Below are 25439 nucleotides of genomic sequence, written 5' to 3' on the forward strand. Positions count from 1 at the left end.
AGATGGATTTGGCCCAATGTTCTGATGGGAGCCTTCCTCCCTAAATTAAGCAGGTTACAAGTAAGGAAAAGAAAGGCATGCCAGAGAGTTTGAACTGAAGCATGCTTGGACAAAAATGGGAAATCCAATGCGGCAGTATTAAAAGTACTTTGAAAGGGTTGCAGCTAGTCCTTAAAGGGCAAGTTACCATGACGGTAGAAAATAGTAGAAATTGATCGCAATGGCACAGCGGAGATTAGCGAGCAATATTTCTTGGTTTGGTAAACAGCTGGAGGTTTTACTGCAGAAGAAACGGGGATTCACCCTATTTGGAGCAAAGGATCAATAAAAACAGGGTAAGCTACAGTGATTACCACTGTTGCTTCACAGCTCCAGGTTCCCAGGTTCGAATCCCGGCTTGGGTTACTGTCTGTGTGGAGTCTGTACGTTCTCGACCTTGTCTGCGTGGGTTTCCTCCGGTTACTCCAGCTTCCTCCCACAGTCCAAAGATATGCAGGTTAGGCAGATTGGCCATGCTAAATTGCTCTTACTGTCCAAAAAGGTTTGGTGGGGTTATGGGGATAGGGTGGAGGTGTGGGCTTAACTAGAGTGCACTTTCCAAGGGCCGGTGCAGACTCCATGGGCCAAATTCTATGAAGTTCTCACCTGCTTCATTAGTTACCTGGATTCCTTGCATCCAGATAAGTTTGTTTCCATCATCTGAAGGAAAATGATGCCATGGCCATAATTATAATGTCAGAAACTCTCACACCCTCCAGTCGGTACTTTTTTAAGTACTGGTCATATTCATTGCCTTTATTTGCACACATTCTCTCATTATGCCAAAGTTAGATGACACAACTATCTTGTCAGTGGAGCTGGCAAGCATGGAACAGCAGATAGATGCTTAGAAGTCCAGAACAAGGTGTGGTAGTATGCATTAGGGGTCATGTGGGACTGTGAAGCCGTGATGTCATTGGCTGACAGATCCCGGGTCCTGGTTGGCTGTTGACCTCTAGCTCCGCCCTGAAGGCGGAGTATAAGAACCAGGAGTTCTCCCCTGCAGGCCAGTCTGTTACTGAACTGCGGGGAACAAGTCACGCTTAATAAAGCCTCATCGACTTCACCTCTATTCGTCTCTCGGGAGTCTTTGTGCGCTACAATTTATGAAGCGTGCTTAAAGGACTATGGAGCTCAGGATCATCCCGGAATGCCTGAGGATCAGCCCCCACGCAGTGAACTCAGCAGCAGTTTTTAAACACTGGCAGACTTGTTTCGAAGCATACCTCCGAACGGCCCCCGGCCGGGTCACAGAAGACCAGAAACTACAGGTCCTGCACTCGAGGGTAAGCCCGGAAATTTTCCCTCTCATCGAAGATGCAGAGGATTTCCAGACGGCGTTCGCAGCACTAAGGAGCATCTATGTTCGCCCAGTGAACCAGATCTAAGCACGCTACCAACTCGCAATGAGACGGCAAAGTCCCGGAGAATCGCTGGACGAATTCTACGCCGCGCTGCTAATTTTGGGACGGGCCTGCAGCTGCCCACCGGTAAACGCGATTGAACACATGGACATGTTGATGCGCGATGCTTTTGTCGCAGGTATGAACTCTCCCCAAATCCGCCAAAGACTTTTGGAAAAAGAGTCGCTGGGACTCTCAGAGGCACGGGCCCTTGCAGCCTCCCTGGATGTAGCCGCGCGAAACGCCCGCACGTACGGCCCCGACCGCGCGGCAGCCCCTTGGGCTCCGTGGACCCCCGTCGCAACAAACCCCCTCCCCCACCCCACAGGCTTGCGCGGTTCAGACTCCAAGTCGTCCCGGGGGGGCCCGCTGCTATTTCTGCGGCCAGGCGAAACACCCCCGGCAGCGCTGCCCGGCCCGCGCAGCGATTTGCAAGAGCTGTGGGAAAAAGGGCCATTTCGCGGCTGTGTGCCGGTCCCGGGAGGTCGCCGCTGTCCCAGGAGAAGAAGCAGTCCTGCGCGTTTCTAACGCTCCCCAACCCCCCCAGCGCCCTATGTACGACCCGCAGGCGCAGCAATTTTGAGTCCCGGCCACCGCTGTCCCCGGAGAACAAGGAGTCCTGCGCGTTTCAAACGCTCCCCAACCCCCCCAGCGCCCCATGTGCGACCCGCTGGCGCCGCCATTTTGGGTCCCGGCCACCACGAGGGGAGGAGGGGCGCCGCCATCTTGGGACCCCTCAGCCCTGTGCGACGCATGGGGGCGGCCATTTTGTCCACCCCCGCCGCCATCTTGTGACCCCCCCAGCCATGTGCGATGCATGGGGGCGGCCATTGTGTTCACCCCCGCCGCCATCTTGGACGGCAACAATGGACCCCAGCATCGGCGCTTCAACGGGGTTCGAGGAAGACGCTGAAGCACTACGACCACGTCTGGCCTCAATGATGCTGGACCAAGCACGGCCCCGGATGCTCCAGACGACGACAACAACGGTGCTGATCAACGGGCACGAAACACCATGCCTGGTCGACTCCAGGAGCACAGAAAGCTTCATCCACCCCGACACGGTAAGACGCTGTTTTTTGACCATCCGTCCCAGTGTGCAAAAGATTTCCCTAGCTGCAGGATCCCACTCCGTACAGATCAAAGGCTACTGCATAGTGACCCTAACGGTGCAAGGGAGGGAGTTTAAAAACTACAGGCTCTACGTCCTTCCCCAACTCTGCGCGCCCACATTGCTGGAATTAGACTTCCAGTGCAACCTGCAGAGCCTAACTTTCAAATTCGGCGGCCCAATACCCCCACTCACTATCTGCGGCCTCGCAACCCTCAAGGTTGAGCCCCCATCCTTGTTTGCAAACCTCACCCCGGATTGCAAACCCGTCGCCACTAGGAGCAGACGGTACAGTGCCCAGGACCGGACATTCATTCGGTCCGAAGTCCAGCGGCTACTGAAGGAAGGCATAATCCAGGCCAGCAATAGTCCCTGAAGAGCACAGGTGGTAGTAGTAAAGACAGGGGAGAAGCAAAGGATGGTCATAGACTATAGCCAGACCATCAACAGGTACACACAGCTAGATGCGTACCCTCTCCCCCGCATATCCGACATGGTCAATCGGATTGCCCAATATAAGGTCTCAAGTCCGCCTACCATCAGCTCCCCATCCGCCCAAGTGACCGCAAGTACACAGCCTTCGAGGCAGACGGGCGATTATGTAAGGGTCCCATTTGGCGTCACAAACGGGGTCTCGGTCTTCCAACGAGAGATGGACCGAATGGTTGATCAACACGGGTTGCAGGCCACGTTCCCGTATCTCAACAATGTAACCATCTGCGGCCACGATCAGCAGGACCACAACGCCAACCTCCAAAAATTCCTCCAGACCGCTAAAGCCTTGAACCTCACATACAACGAGGACAAGTGCGTTTTTAGCACAAACCGGCTAGCCATTTTGGGATATGTAGTGCGCAATGGGATAATAGACCCCGACCCCGAACGTATGCGCCCCCTCATGGAATTTCCCCTCCCTCACTGCTCAAAAGCCCTAAAACGCTGCCTGGGGTTCTTTTCATATTACGCCCAGTGGGTCCCCCAGTACGCAGACAAGGCCCGCCCCCTAATACAGACCACGACCTTCCCTCTGTCGACAGAGGCTTGCCAGGCCTTCAGCCGCATCAAAGCGGATATCGCAAAGGCCACGATGCGCGCCATCGACGAGTCCCTCCCCTTCCAGGTCGAGAGCGACACCTCCGATGTAGCTCTAGCGGCCACCCTTAACCAAGCGGGCAGACCCGTGGCCTTCTTCTCCCGAACCCTCCACGCCTCAGAAATCCGCCACTCATCAGTGGAAAAGGAAGCCCAAGCCATAGTGGAAGCTGTGCGACATTGGAGGCATTACCTGGCCGGCAGGAGATTCACTCTCCTCACTGACCAACGGTCGGTAGCTTTCATGTTCGATAATGCACAGCGGGGCAAAATTAAAAATGACAAGATCTTAAGGTGGAGGATCGAGCTCTCCACCTTCAACTACGAGATCTTGTACCGTCCCGGAAAGCTGAACGAGCCGTCCGATGCCCTATCCCGCGGCACATGTGCCAACACACAAATAGACCGTCTCCAAGCCCTCCACGAGGACCTCTGCCACCCGGGGGTCACTCGGTTCTACCATTTTATAAAGTCCCGCAACCTCCCCTACTCTGTGGAGGAGGTCCGTACAGTCACCAGGAACTGCCACATCTGCGCAGAGTGCAAACCGCACTTTTTCAGGCCAGATAGAGCGCACCTGATCAAGGCTTCCCGTCCCTTTGAACGCCTCAGTCTGGATTTCAAAGGGCCCCTCCCCTCCACGGACCGCAACGCATACTTCCTGAACGTGGTGGACGAGTACTCCCATTTCCCCTTCGCCATCTCCTGCTCTGACATGACAGCGGCCACAGTCATTAAAGCCCTTAACACCATATTCACACTGTTCGGTTGCCCCGCATACGTCCATAGCGACAGGGGGTCCTCCTTCATGAGTGACGAGCCGCGCCAGTTCCTGCTCAGCAATGGGATAGCCTCGAGCAGGACGACCAGCTACAACCCCCGGGGGAACGGTCAAGTAGAGAGGGAGAACGGCACGGTCTGGAAGACCATCCTACTGGCCCTACGGTCCAGGGATCTCCCAGTTTCACGGTGGCAGGAGGTCATCCCGGACGCCCTCCACTCCATCCGGTCGCTACTGTGTACCACTACTAACCAAACGCCTCATGAGCGCCTCCTTGTCTTCCCCAGGAAGTCCTCCTCTGGAACGTCGCTGCCGACCTGGCTGGCGGCCCCAGGACCCATCTTGCTCCGGAAACATGTGCGGGCGCACAAGTCGGACCCGTTGGTCAAGAGGGTTCACCTCCTCCACGCGAACCCGCAGTACGCCTACGTGGAGTACCCCGACGGCCGACAGGACACGGTCTCCCTGCGAGATCTGGCGCCCACCGGCAACACGCACACCCCCCCGACACCTATCACCCCCTCCCTGCAACCGGCGCACCCCGCGACAGCCCCCTTCCCGGGAGGATCGGTCCTCCTCCCAGGTCCGACCAGAAGTGAAGCTGAAGCAGAAACCGTAAAGCTCCCGGAGGTGACAACACTGGAACAAGCACCACCACCACCAGGGCTGAGGCGATCGACAAGGACGACCAGACCGCCCGACCGACTTGTGGCATCGGTGTAACACTAGAACGTTGTGGACTTTAACGAGAATTTTTTTACCTTTTTCCCTCTTACGAATACTGTAAATAGTTCAAAACAAAAAAATACCCTGTACATACTGTGATGACATGCAAAAGTTTTCCCTCCCAGGACCAGCCTTGTAAACCTCTACCACCATGCGAAGCACCACCCCGCCGGGTTCATTTTTAACAAGGGGTGAATGTGGTAGCATGCATTAGGGGTCATGTGGGACTGTGAAGCCGTGATGTCATTGGCTGACAGATCCCGGGTCCTGGTTGGCTGTTGACCTCTAGCTCCGCCCTGAAGGCGGAGTATAAGAACCAGGAGTTCTCCCCCGCAGGCCAGTCTGTTACTGAACTGCGGGGAACAAGTCACGCTTAATAAAGCCTCATCGACTTCACCTCTATTCGTCTCTCGGGAGTCTTTGTGCGCTACACAAGGTTATCATCCACGATTAGGGGAACTTCTCATGAATTCAGCAACCCTGGCTGAAGAGAGAAACTCAGATTTCCATCTCCCATCATTAATTTTCCATGTTTTTTTCCCTTTGAAGAATTCAATCACTTTGATTGCCAACTATGGCTAATATCAGACTGTTTCCTGTGTAACACCCTTTGAATCCCGCTCCAGGTATCATGCAAGTTTCTTGCTGGTTGAACCTTCACTTCTACAGGAACTGCATCGGTCATCCTGCAGCAGATCGCACAGTTATGAAAGCGTCTCTTGTGTAACATTGGTAGTGAAGACAACCATTCTCTGACATATTTGGATGTTCAGGCAAGGAGCCTGAAAATACAGCTCCCAGTGCAATGTCCGTAGCCCGGCACCGAAATCGTGATCAGCGATCAGATGAGGAATGGATTCTGACGCGGGAATCGGTGCCGGTTTGACGCGGTCTGTCATGCTCCGTCCCTTCTAAACCTCCATTATCGTGACACACGCCACGCGCCATTGGCATGTCATCAGCCAGCCCACCCACGATGCTTCACCCCCGATGGGCCGAGTTCCCGATGGCACTGGCCACGCGTGATCCCAGCGGTCGGGAAACCGGCTTGCCGGCTGCAAACAGTGTCCAGTGTCGCCAGACTCGTCCAGGATCCGTGCTGCTGGCCTGGGGACTTCTGCTAGGGATGGGGGGACTGGTGGGCAGTGGCCAGGGGGTAGGCTGCGGGGTCGCAGTTGGCAGGTTAGGGTTCGAGCATGGCCAGCGCAATGTTTTATGATGCGGCCGGTGTCGGTCGTCAGCCCCGCTCATGCGCGGCCCGAGACTGGGAATTTCACGCGGTGCTGGTGCTGGCCCCTCACTGGTACCAAAATCGGTGGTGGCTTTGCGCCGACTTTCAACCTCCTGCGGATTTTCCGTTCGCAACGGCACTTAGTCTCATAAACGGAGAATCCACATCTGAAATACTGTGCGTCGTTTCAGTCTCTACACTTAAGAAATGAGGAGGTATGGCAAAGGTTTGTTACCTTGGTCCATGGGATGAGGGGGTTTGTCCAATGAGGAGATACAAATTAAATTGGTCTTATAATTCCTGGAGTTTAGAAGAATGAGAGGTGATCTCATTGAAATCCATAACATTCTGAAAGGGCTCAATATGCTGGGAGATTGTTTTTACTGGTTGGGGAGTCTAAAACATGGGGGCACATTCTCAGCATAAGGGGCGATCATTTAGGACTCAGATGAGGAGAGAAGAAGGCTAAGAGGAGATATGATAGAGATGTTCAAAATCATGAGGGGGTTGGACAGAGTAGATAGGAAGAAACTGTTCCCACTCACAAAAGGATCAAGAATGAGAGGGCGGCCGATGAGTGCGAGAAGTATAGACTGGAGCCGGCGAACCATGACACATTTTTTGGGGTTGTGAGAAGCTGGAGAGATACTGGGAAGCGATGTTTGAGATGCTATCTAAGATTGTGGGGGTAGAGGTCAGACCGGACCCAATGGTGGCGATCTTTGGGGAATCGGAAGTGCCAGAGCTTTCTGATTGCCCGGTGAAGGATCCTGCTAAATTGGAGGTCGGATACGCCGCTGGAGGTGGCGGCCTGGCTGGGGGACTTGTACGATTTTCTCTGGCTGCAGAAGATTAGGTTGGAGTTGAGGGGGTTTGCAGTGGGTTTTGAGATGCAGTGGTGGCTGCTCACGGCAATGTTTCAGGGACTGTTCGTTGCGGGGGAGGTGGGGATGGAGTTGGATGTTCTAGTCAAGCTGAGGACCCCAAGCTGCCAAATATTTTAATTGCCACTGACTTGCCACCGGACTTGCTTCCAGTGATCCCTTTAAGTGACATTACATTAAGTGACAAATACATTAGAAAATTAGGCTTATCCAATTTTTGGTAGGAATGCTGACCTCCTGCTCAAAAATAACAGTAGGTTGGAAGAGGCAAGCCATTTTTCAAATGTTTATAAGGTTGTGCCAGTATTTACAAAGGTTTCCTCAGAGTGTTTCCATATTTGTAGGAGGTCCCTGGGATTTTCAATATTTGCAAAGTGTCCCCATGAGTGTGTCAATATGCCCAGGGGGTCTAATTCTGAAGGCCACTGATGGAGAATTACTTTCCACATTCCCATATGTGCCTAGCCACTGTTATAACTTCATTAATTTAACACTTCACTTTTTATCTCTATCTGTCAAAATATCAATGCAATTATAGTGCCAGCGGTTTTGAGAAAATTACAGTCACATGCGAACAAGCTCTGGTTAAATAAAAAAGGTCAAGAGGAAAGTGTGTTTTCATTTCCTTTACGGTTTCTGAAATCATTGTATAGATTCAGTACTCTTCAGAATTTTTCATGTTGCATTATCCTGCAGCTGGTGATATGCAAAACGGACCCACTGTAATCCCTCAACTCAAATCATAGTCTATCTGCAAGACTATTAAGTAGCTTCAACTTGGGCTTGAAATTGAATAAAAGCATTTCTGTGTCACTTCATCCATTTTTACTAATGGTTAAAGACAGTTTTATCTTCATGGAAAGTGACTCCAGAGATGTTTGATGGTTGCCCAGTTGACAACTTAATACACCGAATGACAATGGCCACAACCCCATAGGATAACAAAATATGCAGCAATATTGAAAACAAAAATTCCAGTTATTCAGACTGATGGGGACCAAATTGACATAAAATCCAACTTGACAGTTATTGGTGTACAGCAGCCTAATACAACCCTGCTGGGCCAATCCTCCATTGAAACAGCTGCTATCAATATTGTAGGTGCTGCTAACTGTATCTGTTAGTCTGTACTGAGCAATTTTTATTCATTTCTTTTTCAAATACATGCTACCAGCTTATAAATCTTTGAGAATGAGTTGCACATGGAAATAGGCTGAGCTACACAATGCCAAGAGATTCAAATACCAGGCGAAACAAAAGAGTGAGTTTTTAATAGAAAAACAAGAAGTGACGGAAAGCACTCAGCAGGTCTGGCAGCATCTGAGGAGAGGGAAGCCGAGTTAACATTTTGAGTCTGATATGCCTCTTCAGAGTAATGCAGAGCAGGTTTAAACTTATTCACTTAAACCATAATACAGGGGAATTAGCATCAAGGTGGACCGTATTAATGGATCAGAGACCCAGTTAGAACTGTTCCCAGATAGAGAGATAAGTAGTGAGAATCTGGTTAGGTAAAGATGCAGACTTGATGGGCCGAATGGCCTCCTTCTGCATTGCAAGAATTGTCTAGGGATTCTATGACTTGACAGAAAAGACTACTGATCATGGATTTTACTGGAAAATATTTACATTCTTACGTATGGGACACTGTGGTGAATGATGGTATGAATAAAACACAAATGTCCAGATTTTGTGCAGTTTCCTTGATCACATATGCTATTTATTTGTCAATTATAATAATTAAGTCTTGCACATGATGTACACTTCTTGTACGCATTACCCTTCCATCCTGTACAACAGTTCTTGAGTTTTGCAACACCATTTACATTAAAACTTGCCACATTGTGATTCCAAGCCTTCAGTTACCTGGTGACCTCTTATTCACATTTCCACCTCCTCCAGATATACTGCAATACACAAAGTTGTCTTTCCTCCATCTAACCAACTCTCACCTCTCTCCTGGATCTCCCAATTATTTACTGTGGCGCACAACTCCCCTTTTCCTTACAGAATTTACCTGCTCTCAAGGCACTTTAAGCTCTATTCGTCCTTTTGCCTTGCTGGTTCCACTGATCTCATTTACATAGGAGCCACTTCCATTCCACTTGCTGCTCCCATGCTAAATTCTCCTTCCTTCCCACAACTTGCCATTCTTCCCTACTCGTGGCCATTTCCTATACACTCCTCAACCATTTCCTACCTTGCTCCTTACGTCAATTATCCACTTGCCTGCTTCAAGACCCTGCTTGTGCTTCTTTGTCACCAATGACCATTCAACTGCTATGATCATCATGACCTCCCTTTGCTTCTTCATCTGCTACCTCCCCTTATTCTGCCCCACACTTGTATTGCTGTCCTTCATCTACTGCTGAATCAGTGAAAGATACAGCCTTAATATTGATTCTTAAACACACTTTTTAAATATTAACTTAGGACATCACGGACTTGACCAACGTTTATTGACCATGCCTAATTGCCCTTTAACGAGCACATTCTACAATTCATTGAAAATATTCACAATTTGCTACTGTGCCTAATAATAATGGCAATTAGACACTTTCCAATTCTCCTGCTCCTTACCATTTACATATCTTAAACATTTTATTCTTCACACTTTGTGGTTTATGAATGACGTTTAGTTAATGTTTTTGCATATTTACAAAGGCAAGTAAATGAGACGCATCAACATTTCTAAATAACAAGATGCAAACTGATTTGTGAATGGTGCCTTGAAAGAAAATATCCTACTGATTACAATTGAATCTGACAGGGTAAAAATGCTACAGTATTTTAAACTTTATGTACCAATACATTTATTTTTCTTTCTATTGCATGATGCGAGAATTTTGCCAATACCCATAGTGCTCCAAACAGTAGCGATAAGCCCAAGTAGAAGGTTAAACTGAAGAATGTAATTTGAGGTTATGAGGATGGCTTTAGCAATGTCCAATTTAAAGCTGTTGATTGGGCTGGATATTTTCTTTCTCCATTGAGAATCAATTGATGCAACAAAGGGACAGGCAGATGTAACATTATGACAATTAGTGTGTATGGAAGAAGCAACAAAGGTGACTCAAATAATGGGGAGTTGCAAAGGGGCTGCTAAATCCTGTAAGCTGTATTTTCTCCACAAGTGTCGTAAATGCAACATTCACCATTCAACAGATCAGTAAATAAACATCGGAAAATGTTCAATGACCTGACCAGGGCAGGCAAGGTAACACACCAGCCAAGTTACCTTTTCTGCTTCGGGCACTTATTGCTCTATAAAATTTGTGGGGAGTATGTGGTGTTGGGTGCTCTGATGTACTGATGAGCCAACACGGTTGTATTTGGTACAACGCTGTTTTATTCTAACATGCTATTTACAGTTCTGTCTTGATACTCTGCACGTGGTGACTCCCTGAGTGTGTTGTTAATCAGGTCCTGTCCTTGTCCTGGTCTGTCTATCATGATGTGTGTGTTTGAATATGCCAATAATGTGCCAAATCCACTTTAAAAATGCAGAGAGAATTCCCTTTCTTTAGAATAATGGCCTCTTACTCTCATGTGTGCTAACCTCGAAAAAAGATGTCCAAAGAACATTAGTTTGCATGGATATTTTTCTCCATTGGTCATGCAATACTGGTGTCGTGGCAAGGCCAGCATCAACACAGGCAAAGACTAGCAAGTACAGAAATCATGTGTATTGAAACCTGCAAAAAAAACCAGACAGCACTGAAACCAGCAGCCATCTGCATAGTAATGAGCAATTCCAAGGCACAATTGCAACAGTTAAGGTGAATAAAGCCAGACCAGACTCCTCGGCGCAGCAGGAGCCAAGACAAAGGAAGGCCAACGGACATTTAGGGACCGCCCAGCGATCAGGGAACAACTCCAGTATTGGAGAAATTGATCCAAGTGATCGGAACACAGTCCAATCACTTGGAACCAGGTACGGGGTCCGCCCCGAAGGGCGGGAAGCCCCTGCGGACTATAAAGTAAAGCCCCCAAGTTCAAATCGTCCTTCTTTGGCAGGGTCACTCAGCAACTTGAATCAACCCGTGAAAGTGACCTGTCTAAGCTGCCACATCAACCAAGTAAGTCTCCAGTCAACGCTCGCTATGTGATAGGCGCTCCTAGCTACTAGTCCATACCAGCTTTTGAATCCTGCAGACTCAGGACCTGAACGAAAGGCCATTTGTTCCCCTGACCTGGTGGGCCAGTCCGAAGCTAAGTATAGGCCTTTTAGTGATAGGAATAGTCTAGAAAATAGAGTTTATGCATGAGTAGTGATTTACTGTATAATAAATGTGTTTTGATTTGAATCTTACTAATTGGTGTGTTGAGTCATTGATCAGTCCTTGAACTTGAACCTCGTGAACCTCGTCGCGGTATCATTAAGATACCCGGCGACTCTAGAGCAAAGGTTAAACAAACAGAGCAAATTACGAATTAAGAGCCAACCAAAAGTTAGCAACATAGGCAAATGTGCCAAATCCACCTTAAAAATGCAGAGAGAATTCCCTTTCTTTGGAATAATGGCCTCTTACTCTCATGTGTGCTAACCTCGAAAAAAGATGTCCAAAGAACATTAGTTTGCATGGATATTTTTCTCCATTGGTCATGCAATACTGGTGTCGTGGCAAGGCCAGCATTTACTGCCCAACCCTAACTGCTTTTGTGAAGGTGATGCTGAATCAGTTTCTTGAACCATTGCAATGTAAGATGTAAATCTGTACGAATTAGTAGGGAGTTCTCAAGATTTTAACCCATGAATAGTACTGTGCAGTTCTTATGAATTTCTTTTGTAAAATACATGCCACCAACTTTTTCGCTTTTAGAGTAACTTGCACATAGAAAGAAACTGAACTACACAATGGCAAGTGTTTCATCGCTGACGGAATGGTGATACAGTTCCAAGTCAGGATGGTGCGTGACTTGGAGGTTAGCATGCAGGTAGTGGTGTCTCCCCATGCCTGCTGATCTTGCCTTTCTAGGTAGTTGAGTTGGGTTTGGGAGGTGCTATTGAAGAAGCTTTCACAAATTGATGCACTACAAAAATGTGGCAGCAGATACGTGTAACTCTAGAATCCATTGTCCTCATTTGTGGGAGTATTTTGGGAGGTCGATTATAAGCATCAAGCGGCTATGTGGAAGCTTCCTTGAAATCTTCTAAAGTTTCAGTAACAAGCGCCCCCACACATTCCGCCCACCCTCCTCCCCATCGACCCCTCTCCTCACCTCCTCCAGAACAACTCCACTAGCCAGTCCATCTAACCTGACAAAGTGACCCAGGACCCAAGCAGTACCCCCTCTGTCACATAATCACAAGCTGCTGTACTTGTGGCATTTGGGGACAAATTAGTCAGCATGTTGTGCAGCAATTTTCAGGCACTTAGGGGGTGAAGGTGATTTATACCCATGTAACTTTGCACCATGTGTCTGTATCTTCAAGACAGGAGGGCTAAAGTGTGCAGTCATTCAGATTGGTTGCTGAATCAGGGTATAGTAAACACATTGATGAATGTTTTATTTATCTGCAAAGGTGGCTTTCCCCAGCAAAGAACAAGTACAATTGCAAACTGTACCCATTCGTGCAAAATACCCATGGTACCAATTTAAAATTCAAATTACGTACTAAGAAAATGGAATTAGTTTCTCCTCATTAAGCATGCGATTACTAGAGTTTCAATATCTGCTAATCTGTAATGTTAATTGGGAACAAAGGCAAGATCTTAACTCTTTCCAACCCTGGCCCTAAACGGGAAGAAACTGGAACTATAATAGCACTCCAAATTTGTTCTGTCAGCGAGGTTTGACCACTTGGAAGCTGTATCAGATATTTGGGTACATGCTGTGTGTCTTCTGAGGAAGAATGTCTTAATTTCTCTCTTGGTGGGCGTTGCTTCCTGTTAGGAGCATGGATCCAGAAAATTACCTGTGTGTCTACAAGTTTAGAACTCTGCCAAGGGTTTTGTCGGTATTTGGCATAATTCATGAAATTCGTATGCACAGAACTGAGACATACAAACCAAGATGGTCCTATTTTAATTCCCAAACCGTACTGATCTTACTGATACTATTTTAGATGAGAGGAGGAGCACTATAATTAAGCTCAGCATCTCAGGGCTATGGAGGGTAAAATTAAATGGGGTTTTCACTTTCGATTGTTAACCTTTGGCACCTATTAGAAAGACTAATTCAGTGAATGTAAGATGAGAACGGGTTCAGGCTCAGCGAGGATGATCCTCTCACAGTCAAGTAGCTTATTGACACTCACTGTCTAAGCTCTCAGAGCAGTCATTTAAGCAAGATGCTTGTGCCCATGGAATAATATTACATTACAAGTCAGTCCTTAAGGAGAGGTGGACCCAGTGGGGTGGAGGTCAGCAAGGGGGAAATATAGTACAAAGATGTGGTTTAATGATTACAATATGTCTAGAATTCCCTAAAGGTACTTGAGTGTTGCCGGTCACTGTGTCTAAATTAATAATTCATTAGTTTTATCTGTCAGAGAATTACAACAGTACTTGTCTTATAATTTTACAGTATGCGCATTGAGTTATCCATGATCAAGTTCAGCTAAGTTATCTTACAAGGATCTGTAAGGATGTTACACATGCAGGTACCTATGCTGCAGTTATGTGAAGGCACATTTAGACAGGGATTACTAAGGAGATGCCCCGCAGAGTGAAGGAAAAGCAGGATGTGGCATAGACGTCATTTCCCCGCTTACCATTTGCTTTGTAGGCCACACAAAGATACCCTCTTTGCTTTCTGGGTAAAGGCACAAACATAACCTTCTCAAATGAATATAGATGCATCACATAGTGTTCATACTCAAGCAGGGGTGTCTGCAGTAGTGTACAGAATATCTTGGCCTGAACTTTGACCAGTGTTCACTGTCATTGCTCCTCTGAAACTGATCGCAACTTCTGAAATTGGCAAGTGCACTGTTAAACACAGAAATCTAGAAGTTGCTGTCCAGAAGGTGTACTGTTCAGCTCCCCCCAAATTGCAATCAGTTAGAAATCACTGAACGGACGAGAACTTGTGGGGCAGCACGGTAGCATGGTGGTTAGCACAATCGCTTCACAGGGTCCCAGGTTCGATTCCCGGTTTGGGTCACTGTCTGTGCGGAGTCTGCACATCCTCCCCGTGTGTGCGTGGGTTTCCTCCGGGTGCTCCGGTTTCCTCCCACAGTCCAAAGATGTGCAGGTTAGGTGGATTGGCCATGCTAAATCGCCCTTAGTGTCCCAAATTGTCCTTAGTGTTGGGTGGAGTTACTGGGTTATGGGGATAGGGTGGAGGTGTGGGCTTGGGTAGGGTGCTCTTTCAAAGAGCCGGTGCAGACTCGATGGGCCGAATGGCCTCCTTCTGCACTGTAAATTCTATGAAATGCTCCAACTAGCTCCTTTGTCAGTTTTAAATATTTGAACAAAATGTGTCTGTGCTCTTCCTTTCTTCTCACATATTATTTCTAGAACCTGAACAGGTTTTCTATATCATCTTGCTAACTGGATGCTTGGTGATGGTCACTATTGATTGGAATTTCCAATTTTTCTCTGCCTACAGAAAGCTGATTGCAAGCTGTAGCACATTGTGACAAATCACCATACTAGAATCATAGCATCTACGACACGGAGACAGGTCCTTCAACGCAAACTGCTCCATGCCAACCAAAAAGCCCATCTAAGCTAACCCCATTTGCCTGCATTTGGCCCATATCCCTCGAAACCTTTCCTTTTTTTTTAGAAAACATTTTATTGAGGCATTTATAATTTTGACATTTCAATATATTAACATTCTAAATAACAGAGTGGTCCAGCACATGCAAAAACTCCACAGTAACACACCCAACTTCCCCCCGCCCTAACTCCTAGCTACCCATAGCTTAGATTCCCCACCCCTATTCTTCACTGCCATGCCTCCCCTTTTCCGCCCCCCATTCCCCCACTCCCCTTCTGCTGATGGTCAGTTTTCCTTAAAGAAATCAATGAACAGCTGACACCTCCGAGTGAACCCCTGTATTGAACCCCTTAAGGTGAACTTAATCTTCTCCAGCCTGAGAAACCCTGCCATGTCGCTGACCCACACCCCCGACTTTGGAGGTCCGAGTCCCTCCATCCCAGCAAAATCCGTATCCAGGCCACCAGGGAGACAAAGGCCAAAACTTCGGCCTCTCTCCCCTCTTGGGACCCCGGATCTTCCAACACCCCAAATATTGCCATCTCTGTACTCGGAGTCACCCTCCCTTCCAGGACCTCTGACATGACGTCCACAAATCGCTGTCAGAATCCCCTCAGCTTCGGACACGCCCAGAACATGTGTATCTGATTCGTCGGACTTCCCCCGCACCTCCCACATCTGTCCTCCACCTCCTCAAAAATCCTACTCATCTGGGCCACAGTCATATGGGCCCTGTGAACCACCTTGAAATGGATCAGGCTATGCCTGGCACACAACGAGGATGCATTGAATCTTTTCAGGGCCTTCTCTCATAGCCCAACTTCCAATTACCCTCCCAACTCGTCCTCCCACTTCCTCTTCACCTCCCCGATTGGGACCCCTTCCCACTCCATCAATTCCTTATATATTTCTGAGACCCCCCCTTCCCAACCCCTGTTTTAGACATCACCTTATCCTGCAGTCCCCTTAGAGGGAGGCGAGGGAAGCTTGGAACCTGCCTCCGGACAAAGTCCCGTACCTGCAGGTACCAAAATCCATTCCCACCAACAACTCAAACTCCTCCTCTATCTCCTCCAGGTTTGGGAACCCCTCCTCAATGAAGAGATCTCCAAACCTCTCAGTCCCTGCCCGCTCCACCTCCTAAAACCCTCATCCAGCCCCCCCGGAGCGAACTGGTGATTGTCACAGATTGGTGACCACTCCAGTCTCTTGTGCTATCTCCATTGCCCCCACACTCTCAGGGCTGCCACTACCATTGGGCTTCTGGAGTACGGAGCCAGCAGCAGAATGGCAGAGTTGCCGTTAACGGAGCCTCCAGACTCGTGCCCTTACAAGATGCTGCCTCCACTCGCTCCCACACCGACCCCTCCCCCACTACCCACTTCCTAGCGATTGAAGTAGTAGTTAATAAAGTTTGGAAGGGCCAAGCCTCCCTCCCCGCACCCCCGCTCAAGAAGGCTCTTCTTCACTCTCGGGGCTTTCCCTGCCCATATAAAATCCGAGATCAACATGTCACTTTCCTAAAAAATCCCTTGGGGATAAAGATTGGGAGACACTGAAACACAAATAGCAATCTCGGGAGGACTCATCTTCACAGTCTGTACCCTCCCCGCCAATGACAGCGGGAGCATGTCCCACATGCGGAAGTCCCCTTTCATTTGCTCAATTACCCTGCCCTATGTAATTTATGAAGCTGCCCCCAGTCCCTTGCCACCTGAATCCCCAGATACCTAAAACTCCCTCCCACCACTTTGAACGGCATCTCCCTCAGTCTCCTCTCCCACCCCCTTGCCTGGATCGTGAAGACCACACTCTTACCCATGTTTAATTTGTAACCTGAGAACCAGCCAAATTCCTCCAGTATTCCCATAATCCCTGCAGTCACCCCAATGGGTCTATTATATACAGGAGCAAATCGTCCGCATAGGGCGAAACCCTATGCTCCATCCCCCCTCTCACTATTTCCGCCAAATGTTTGATGACGTAAGCACCATTGCCAAAGGCTCTATGGCCAGGGCAAACAGTAGTGGGGAGAGTGGGCACCCCTGCCTTGTCCCCCTGCACAGACTAAAATACTCCAACCAGACCCGGTTGGTCCTTACATTCACCACCAGTGCCTGATAAAGCAACCAGACCCAATCCACGAATCCCTGCCCGAACCCGAACCTTCCCAGGACATCCCACAGGTACCTCCATTCCACTCCATCAAAGGACTTCTCTGCATCCATGGCCACCATCACCTCGACCTCGCGCCCCTCCGCAGGCATCATTATCACATTTAGGAGCCGTCTAATATTGGACATCAGGTGTCGTCCCTTCACAAATCCCGTCTGGTCCTCCCTTATTGCCTCCAGGCCACAATCCTCTATGTGTGTGGCCAAGATCTTTGCCAGCAATTTTGCATCCACATTCAACATTCAATGTGGGTTATACGACCCACAACTCTCCGGATCCTTATCCCGCTTTAAAATAAGGGAGATCGATGCCTGCGATAACTTTAGGGGGTGCACTCCCAGCTCCTTTGACTCATTAAAAGCCTTTACCAGCAACCCAGAAAACTTTTTATAAAACTCAACCGGGTATCCATTGGGTCCTGGGGTTTTACCCGATTGCATCGCCCCCAGCCCGTCTATAACCTCCCCAAGCCCATTTGGGGCTCCCAGACCCTCCACCAACTCCTCATCTATCCTCGAGCTCCAGCCCCCCCAGAAATCGCCTCATACCCTCTTCCCCAGCTGGGGGTTCCGATTTATATAATCTACTGTAGAACTCCCGAAACACATCATTTACCCCGCCGGTAAAACCCCCTGTATCCTTTACTTTCCCAATCTCTCTCGCCACCTCCTGTTTCCTCAGCTGATGCGCCAACATCCTGCTGGCTTTTTCCCCGTATTCATACTCCGCCCCCTTTACCTTCCTCAGCTGTCCCTCCGCCTTACCTGTGGACAGAAGCCCAAATTCCAGCTGCAGTCTCTGACGCTCCTTCAAAAGCCCCTCATCCGGAGACTCCGCATAACTCCTGTCCACCCGTAAAATCTCGTCTACCAGCCTGTCCAACTCCGCCCACTCAGTCTTCTCCTTATGTGCCCGGATTGAGATGAGTTCCCCCCTAACAACCACCTTCAGTGCCTCCCACACCATCCCCGCTGAAACCTCACCTGTGTCATTGATCTTTATATACCCTGAACGGCCTCCCTCACCCGCTCGCACACCTCCTCCTCCACTAACAGCCCCACATCTAACCTCCATTGCAGCCGCTGAGCCTTTCCCTTGTTGACTTGCAGGTCTACCTAGTGTGGGGCGTGGTCTGACACCACAATTGTTGAATATTCAGCATCCAACACTTCAGCCAGTAGCGTTTTATCCAAAACAAAGCAGTCTATCCGGGAATACACCTTGTGTACATGGGAGTAGAATGAGAACTCCTTATTCCTTGGCCTCACAAATCTCCACGGATCAACCCCCCCCATGCGCTTCATAAACCCCCGCAGCTCCTTTACTGAATACTATAGCCATTCGCTCCAGCTTCCCACCAATCATAATGTATCTACCCTCCCGGGTCCGCCTCTATCTTCCCTTCCTCAAAGCCACCATTTATTGACCAGGATTGCCACCACCCTCGTTTTAAAGTCTAATCCCGAATGAAACACCTGCCCAACCAATCCTTTCCTCAACCTAATCTGATCCCCCACCTTCAAATGTATCTCCTGCAACATGGCCACGTCCGCCTTCAGTTGCCTCAAGTGTGCGGACACATGGGCCCTTTTGACTGGCCCATTCAGACTCTGAATGCTCCACGTGACCAGCCTGGTCGGGGTGCACAGCCCCCCCTCCCCCGCCGATCAACCAATGCCTCGCCTAGTCCTAGGACAGTCTTCGGTCCATGCCCCGCACCTCCCCTGGCCCGCCTCGGACAACCACTGTCATCAACCCTCCTCCTGCTCCAATTAGAAAGTCCCCTCCCTGTCAGCAGTCTAGCACCCCCCCCAAACCCCCTCCCATTCCGCCCCCCCCCCCCCCCCACACCGGTCTTCAGCTCACCCCCCACTTTGCTTCTGTGAACTAGCCCTCCCAGCTAGCTTGGCAGCCCCCACCCATGGCGCCTAACATCTTACCCCACATTGGTTCCCCTCCTCTGCGCTCTTAGTGCAAACAGTCGAAACAAAGGCAAGAAGCAAAAACAAACAAACAATCCCTCCCAAGGTCTGAGCACACAGGCCCACCCCTCCTCCTTTTACAAATTACTATATACCAGCATAACCCCAAACGGAACCAAAAAGAACCGGGCAAGAAACAAACAAAACCCCCGAAATAAGTCCAACCAGCCCAAATCCAAAGTTTTACAAAATATAGTTCAGTTCTCCTCAATCAAAGTTCAAGATCCTCCTTCTCCTGTCAGTCTATTCTCCTTCATAAAGCTTCCTCCTCCGAGCCAAATTACCACTCCCGGTCCCCATAGGTCACCCATAGGCAGGCCGGGTACAGGAGTCCAAACTTTATGCCCTTCTTGTCCAGGGCCGACTTGACCTTATCAAAGCTCGCACTCCTCTTTGCGAGCTCTGCTCCCAGGTCCTGATACACCCAGATCTCGACATCCTCCCACGTACATCGCCACATCTGCTTGGCTCACCTCATAATGCGTTCCTTGTCCAGGAACCACCATCCCCTTTGGTGGCACACCTCCCTGGGACTTGCGCATCAGTGTCCCGTGGGCCCGATCCACCTCCAGCGCCAATCAAATGAACCTTCCCCAAACAGCTTCTCCAACATCTTCCCCACATACGCACCAGCATCCGATCCTGCGATTTCCTCCGACAGACCCACAATCCGAATGTTCTGCCTCCGAGAACGATTTTCCAGATCCTTCACTTTCTCCAGCAGCCTCTTCTGCTGGTCACGCAGCATCCCAATCTCTGCTGCCATCAAGATGGACTGGTCCTCCTGCTCCCCCGCCAGCAACTCCAACCTCTGGATCGTCTGACCCTGGGCCGCCAATTTCATCTCCACGTGGTCAACCGCTGCCTTGATCGAGTCCACCGCCCGGGTCAGGTCCTCCGCACTCTCCTTCTGTTGTTGGGTGAACTTCTCATTTAAGAATCTCACCAACTGGTCCATCGACCACTGAGCTGACGGGGTCCGACGCTGTTCATCCGCCATCCCCATGCGCGTTCTCCACTCCTCACTCGCCACCACCGCCTGATTCGTTCTTTTCCAATGACTTCTGGGCCTCAGCTTCATAAACTGCGGGTCCCTTTCTTCTGTTCCTGCTTCTACACCCTTTCTCTACAAAATCTCTGCAACAATCCGGCATAAAAGTCACAAAAAGACCACCATGAGAGGGAGCTGCCAAATGTGCGACCGCTCACTCCATGGTTGCTCCGGAGGTCCCTCGAAACTTTTCCTATCCATGTACCTGTCCAAATGCCTTTTAACTGTTGACAAAGAAGCACACCACCTCCATACTCCCAGGATGCCTTGATCCATTGCAATTCGCATACCGCCGCAACCGGTCCACAGCAGACGCCATCTCCATGGCCCTACACTCATCCCGAGAGCATCTCGACAACAAGGACTCCTGCATCAGACTCCTATTTATTGACTACAGCTCCGCCTTCAACACCATAATTCCCAGCCAAGCTCATATCAAAGCTCCAAAACCTAGGACTTGGCTCCCCACTCTGCAACTGGATCCTCGACTTTCTGACCCACAGACCACGATCAGTAATAATAAACAACACCTCCTCCAAATAGTCCTCAATACCGGGGCCCTGCAAGGCTGCATACGTAGCCCCCTACTATACTCCCTATACCCACACGACTGCATGGCAAAATTTGGTTCCAACTCCATCTACAAGTTTTTAAAAATAAATTTAGAGTACCCAATTTTTTTTTCCAATTAAGAGGCAATATAGCATGGCCAATCCGCCTAACCAGCACATCTTTTGGGTTGCGGGGGTTAAATCCACGCAGACAAGGGGAGAATGTGCAAATTCCACACGGACAGTGACCCAGGGTCGGGATTCGAACCCAGGTCCTCAGACCATCTACATGTTTGCTGACGATACGACCATAGTGGGCCGGATCTCGAATAACGACGAGTCAGAATACATGAGGGAGATAGAGAACCTTGTGGAGTGGTGCAGCAACAACAATCACTCCCGCAAAACTAAAGAGCTGGTGATTGACTTCCCCGCTGTTACCAGACTCCTAAACGACCCTCTTATGGACTGACCTCATTAACACTACACCCCTGTATGCTTCACCCGATGCCGGTGTTATGTAGTTACATTGTGTACCTTGTGTTGCCCTATTATGTATTTTCTTTTATTGCTTTTTCTTTTCATGTACTTAATGATCTGTTGAGCTGCTCGTAGAAAAATACTTTTCACTGTCCCTTGGTACACGTGACAATAAATAAATCCAATCCAATCCAATGTCCCTGCTTCAACCACTTCGTCCGGCAGCTGATTCCACACACGTACCACCCTCTGTGTAAAAATGTTGCTCATCAGGTTCCCATTTATTCTTTCCCCTCTCAACTTAGACCTATGCGCTCTGGTTCCCGATTCCCCAACCCTGGGAAAAAGACGGAGTGCATTCACCCTATACATGCCTCTCATGATCTTACACACCTCTATAAGATCACCTCTCAGTCTCATACACTCAAAAGAAAAAAGTCCAATCTCTCCCTATAACAGTCCCGCGAGCCCTGGCAACACCCTTGTAAATTCGATACAATGTGACAATCAGAAACTTGCCTTGTGAAATCAGTGCATACACAAATACTAAAATAGCCCTGTGTAAATCAATTCAAGTTCCTTCAATCCACTGAAATTAAACAGACATAGTTACTGCACGGTTCTGAGTTTAATCAGATTATGGCATGAATATTTCAAAGGAGCTGCGAACATAAATAAAAGTGAACGTTTTAACTGATAAAACTATCATCTAAGAAAGGCTTAAGAAGTAATCATCTTATGCTGCCTATAGGATCCTTTTAGTTTCCCTGCCACAACCCCTCCCCCATCCTTCCCCCCCACCACCACCCACCCTGCATCACCCCAGCCACCATTCCAGAAGTAAAAAATGACCCATAATTGCTCTTTATCCAATACCTGCACCCACAACTGACCTTTTAATCTACAGCCTGTTTCACTTAACCTACCACTAGTTTTCAACTATTTTGATTACTTTTGTTCATCAAAAGTACTTTTTACTCCACATAACAGACTTGTCAGCAAAGTCGAAACCCATGGAATAAAAGGCGCAAGGGCAGCATGGATACAAAATTGACATGGTGACAGGAAATGGGGGCAAAATTCTACCATCCGGGACTAAGTCCCATGGCAGGGGCCAAGGCAGGAATGTTTCTCGCTACAGAGGTCAACAGGAAGCCATATCGTCCGGCCTTGACTTCATTAATTATGCATCCGGGAATTTAATATTCTGGGGCAGGCCTGGATGGTAGGCGTCCCACCACCATATCCGGGTGCCGTACCCAAAATGCGCCCGGCATTACCGTCCCACCGTTGAAGAAAGAAGTAGACCACCTGAAAAAGAAGATGGATCTCCAGGAACGCTCTGAGGCAGGAAGATGGACCTCCTCGATGACACTGAATCTGCAGGATCCATCTGATAGCCGCTCCCCCACTGACTGCTGCGGGGCTCCAGCTTCCATCCCGAATCCCGGAGACTGCACCAGGCATTGTGTAGGTAAGCCCCAAATCCTACACTCACGTTGTTCCAGATGTTTTCTGGATCGGCATGTTTTCCCGTTAGTGTCACGGAGAACCAGGCATGGGTAGAATATTCCAGTCAGGTCTTGATCTACATTCCGTTAGCAGGATGCAAATCTGTTCCACGCTGGCCACCAGCAGATTTCCTCAATCCAGTATGGTAGGCACCAGTGGAATTTCATGCCAGGGTAATATTGGCTTTTGGGCCATTCTGCTGAATTCTTCCATGCCCCACCCTCCATTCAACCCTCTGGTGTGGGCACGGGAGAATTCTGCCCTGAGTAGTGACGAACAGTTGTTCAGTCTGAAGGAAGATATACAGTGAATTTCCTGAGGGTCTAACTTGGTACTAGAACTTCTGCTTTTTTTGACATTTATTAATGACCTTAATGTGGGTGTGTAGGGCAGAATTGCAAACTTTGCAGTTGACACAACACCTGGAAGCATTGTGTACTGTGAGGAGGATAGTGATAGATTTCAAGAGGGGTTAGATAGGCTGGTAGAATGGGCCATTTGTCATTTGTTCTTAAAGTTTCTACGGCCCTAGCACATTCTCCCTCCTTTCAGTTCTGACAAAGAGTCCATGACTCGCAATATTAACTCTGATTCTTTCCATATTAATGCTGGCAGACCTGCTGAATTTTATCAGCATTCTCTGTTCTTGTTTCAAACTCCAGCATCCACAGTACTTTGCTTATTTTAGGGTAGAATGGGCAGTCTGGTGGCAGATGAAATTTAACGAAGAGCGTGGGTGATACATTTAAGAACAAAGTGAAGCAATAAAAAATAAAGGGCACAATTCTAAAGAAAGCACAGAAGCACAGAGAGCTGTGGGTATATGCACACAAAGCTTTGAAGGTGGCAGGTTATGCTGTGAAAGTAGTTAAAAAGATCCTGGGATTTATGAAGTGCATAGAGTACAAAAGCAAGGATGTTATGGTGCATCTGTATAAAACATTGGGTGAAATTTTCCGGTTTCCCACCTGTGTGTTTCGTGGCCGCGCGCTGTTTGCAAGCGGCGGGATTCTATCTTCCCGCTGCTTGTCAATGGGATTTCCAATTGTAACCACTCCACTCGGCTGCGGAACCCACTGGCAGGTGTGCACTCCTGGCGCGAACTTCCGGCCACTGGTTCTGCCTCAACCGGACTAGTGTGTCCATTTCTGGGTAACGTAATTTAGTACGGATGTGAAGGCTTTAGGGAAGGTATAGAAAAGATTCACAAGAATGAATCCAGGGATGAGGGTCTTTGGTGGATAGATTAGTGAAGCTGGGATTGTTCTCCTTAAAGAAGAGAAGTTTCAGAGGGCAGGGATAGAGGTGTTCAAAATCTAGGCAGAATAGATAGAAAACTGTTTGCATTGGCAGAAAGATTGCGAACCAGTAGGCAATGATTTTAAGATGATTGGCAAAAGAATCAATGGCACCGCGAGGATACACGTCTTTATGTAGCATGTCGTTAACATCTGGAATGCATGGCCTGAGGGTTTGAGAATGGGATAAGCACATGAGGAGAAAAAAGATATGCAGGGCAAAGGGGAGGTATTGGAACTAGCTGAGTTGCTCTTGCAAAGAGCAAGGCGGGACACAATGGGATGATTTAAATGAAGTTTGCACAATGTGTGAACAATTCTGCAATGTATTAGAAATTACTACAAATTAGGCTGCTCAAAAATGTCCCCAGGAATGGTTACAATGCTTAATGCAATTGCTTTGTTTCTTATTGCAACTAAGGCACTCACCCATTAAAAATGGGTTAATGCTTCTGTTAAAACAGCTGAAAAAGAAATTTTGTATGAATGCATTAAAAAGTACTTTAATCTTGAAAGAGTTGTATTTCAAGGGAAAAACTATTGATTTTGCTCCTACCTCACATGTGATGTTGGCATAGGCAGGCTGGTATTCAGCAAAGTCAGGTACTTGGAGAGAGTCTTCCAAAGGATGGGTTCCGTAGGATAGCAATTATCAGTTTGAACAGAATGAAAGTGGGCCATTTCCTTGGCTACAAGCCTTTGGAGGACAAAATAAAATACATGTGTTATTCATTTAAATATCATTACTATATTCGTAGTGCATTATTACTGTTGCAAATTATGTTTCCATCGACTAAATCTTTCACATTATATTCTTTTCCAAATCAGAAAGTGTTTGAAATACTCAGCAGGTCGGGCAGCATCAGTGGAGAGAGACACAGAGTTAACATTTTGAGTTGAACGTGACTTTTCATTAGAACTGCAAAGAGTCACATTTGACTTGAGATGTTGGTCGGAATTCTCCTATCTGGGATTAAGTCCTGCGGCAGGGTGGGAACGTGGTATGTTTCCCGCTGCAGAGACCGGCGGGAAACCAGTCCATATCTTCTGGCCAAGACCTCATTAGTTATGCACTCGGGGGTTTAACACCACATTCCGTGGTGGGGCGAGCATGATGGCATGAATCCCGCCATCATGCCTGGGTGCCAGATTTAAAAGGCGACCAACATTATCGACCCGCCATTGAAGAAAGATGATGGGCTTCCTGAAAAGGAAGACGGATCTCCAGGAACACTCTGAGGCTGGAAGATGGACCTCCTCAATGACACTGAAGCTGGTGGATCCACCAGATAGCTGCTCCCCCCAACCAATGCTGTAATGTTCTGGGGTCCAGGCCTCCATTCAAACTCCAGAGGTAGCCCCAGGCAATGTGCAGGTGAGATCCCATCTTCTGCACACCAGGTAGTTCCAGATGTATTCTGGACCGGCGTGATTTCCCACTGATGTTGCGGA

General features: G+C 48.4%; 1 protein-coding gene across 2 annotated transcripts in view; it reads right to left on the reverse strand.

Moving 5' to 3' along the window:
- The window catches only part of LOC140384582 (ethanolamine kinase 1-like), a 605708-nt gene that overhangs the window by 421463 nt on the left and 158806 nt on the right, over positions 1-25439 (reverse strand). For both annotated transcript variants that reach the window (XM_072466412.1, XM_072466413.1), the window contains exon 3: positions 24544-24684. In XM_072466412.1, coding sequence (XP_072322513.1) covers positions 24544-24684 — 141 coding nt within the window. The remainder of the gene's footprint in view (positions 1-24543; positions 24685-25439) is intronic.

The sequence above is a fragment of the Scyliorhinus torazame genome, chromosome 10 (assembly GCF_047496885.1).
Source record: "Scyliorhinus torazame isolate Kashiwa2021f chromosome 10, sScyTor2.1, whole genome shotgun sequence".
NCBI lineage: Eukaryota > Metazoa > Chordata > Chondrichthyes > Carcharhiniformes > Scyliorhinidae > Scyliorhinus > Scyliorhinus torazame.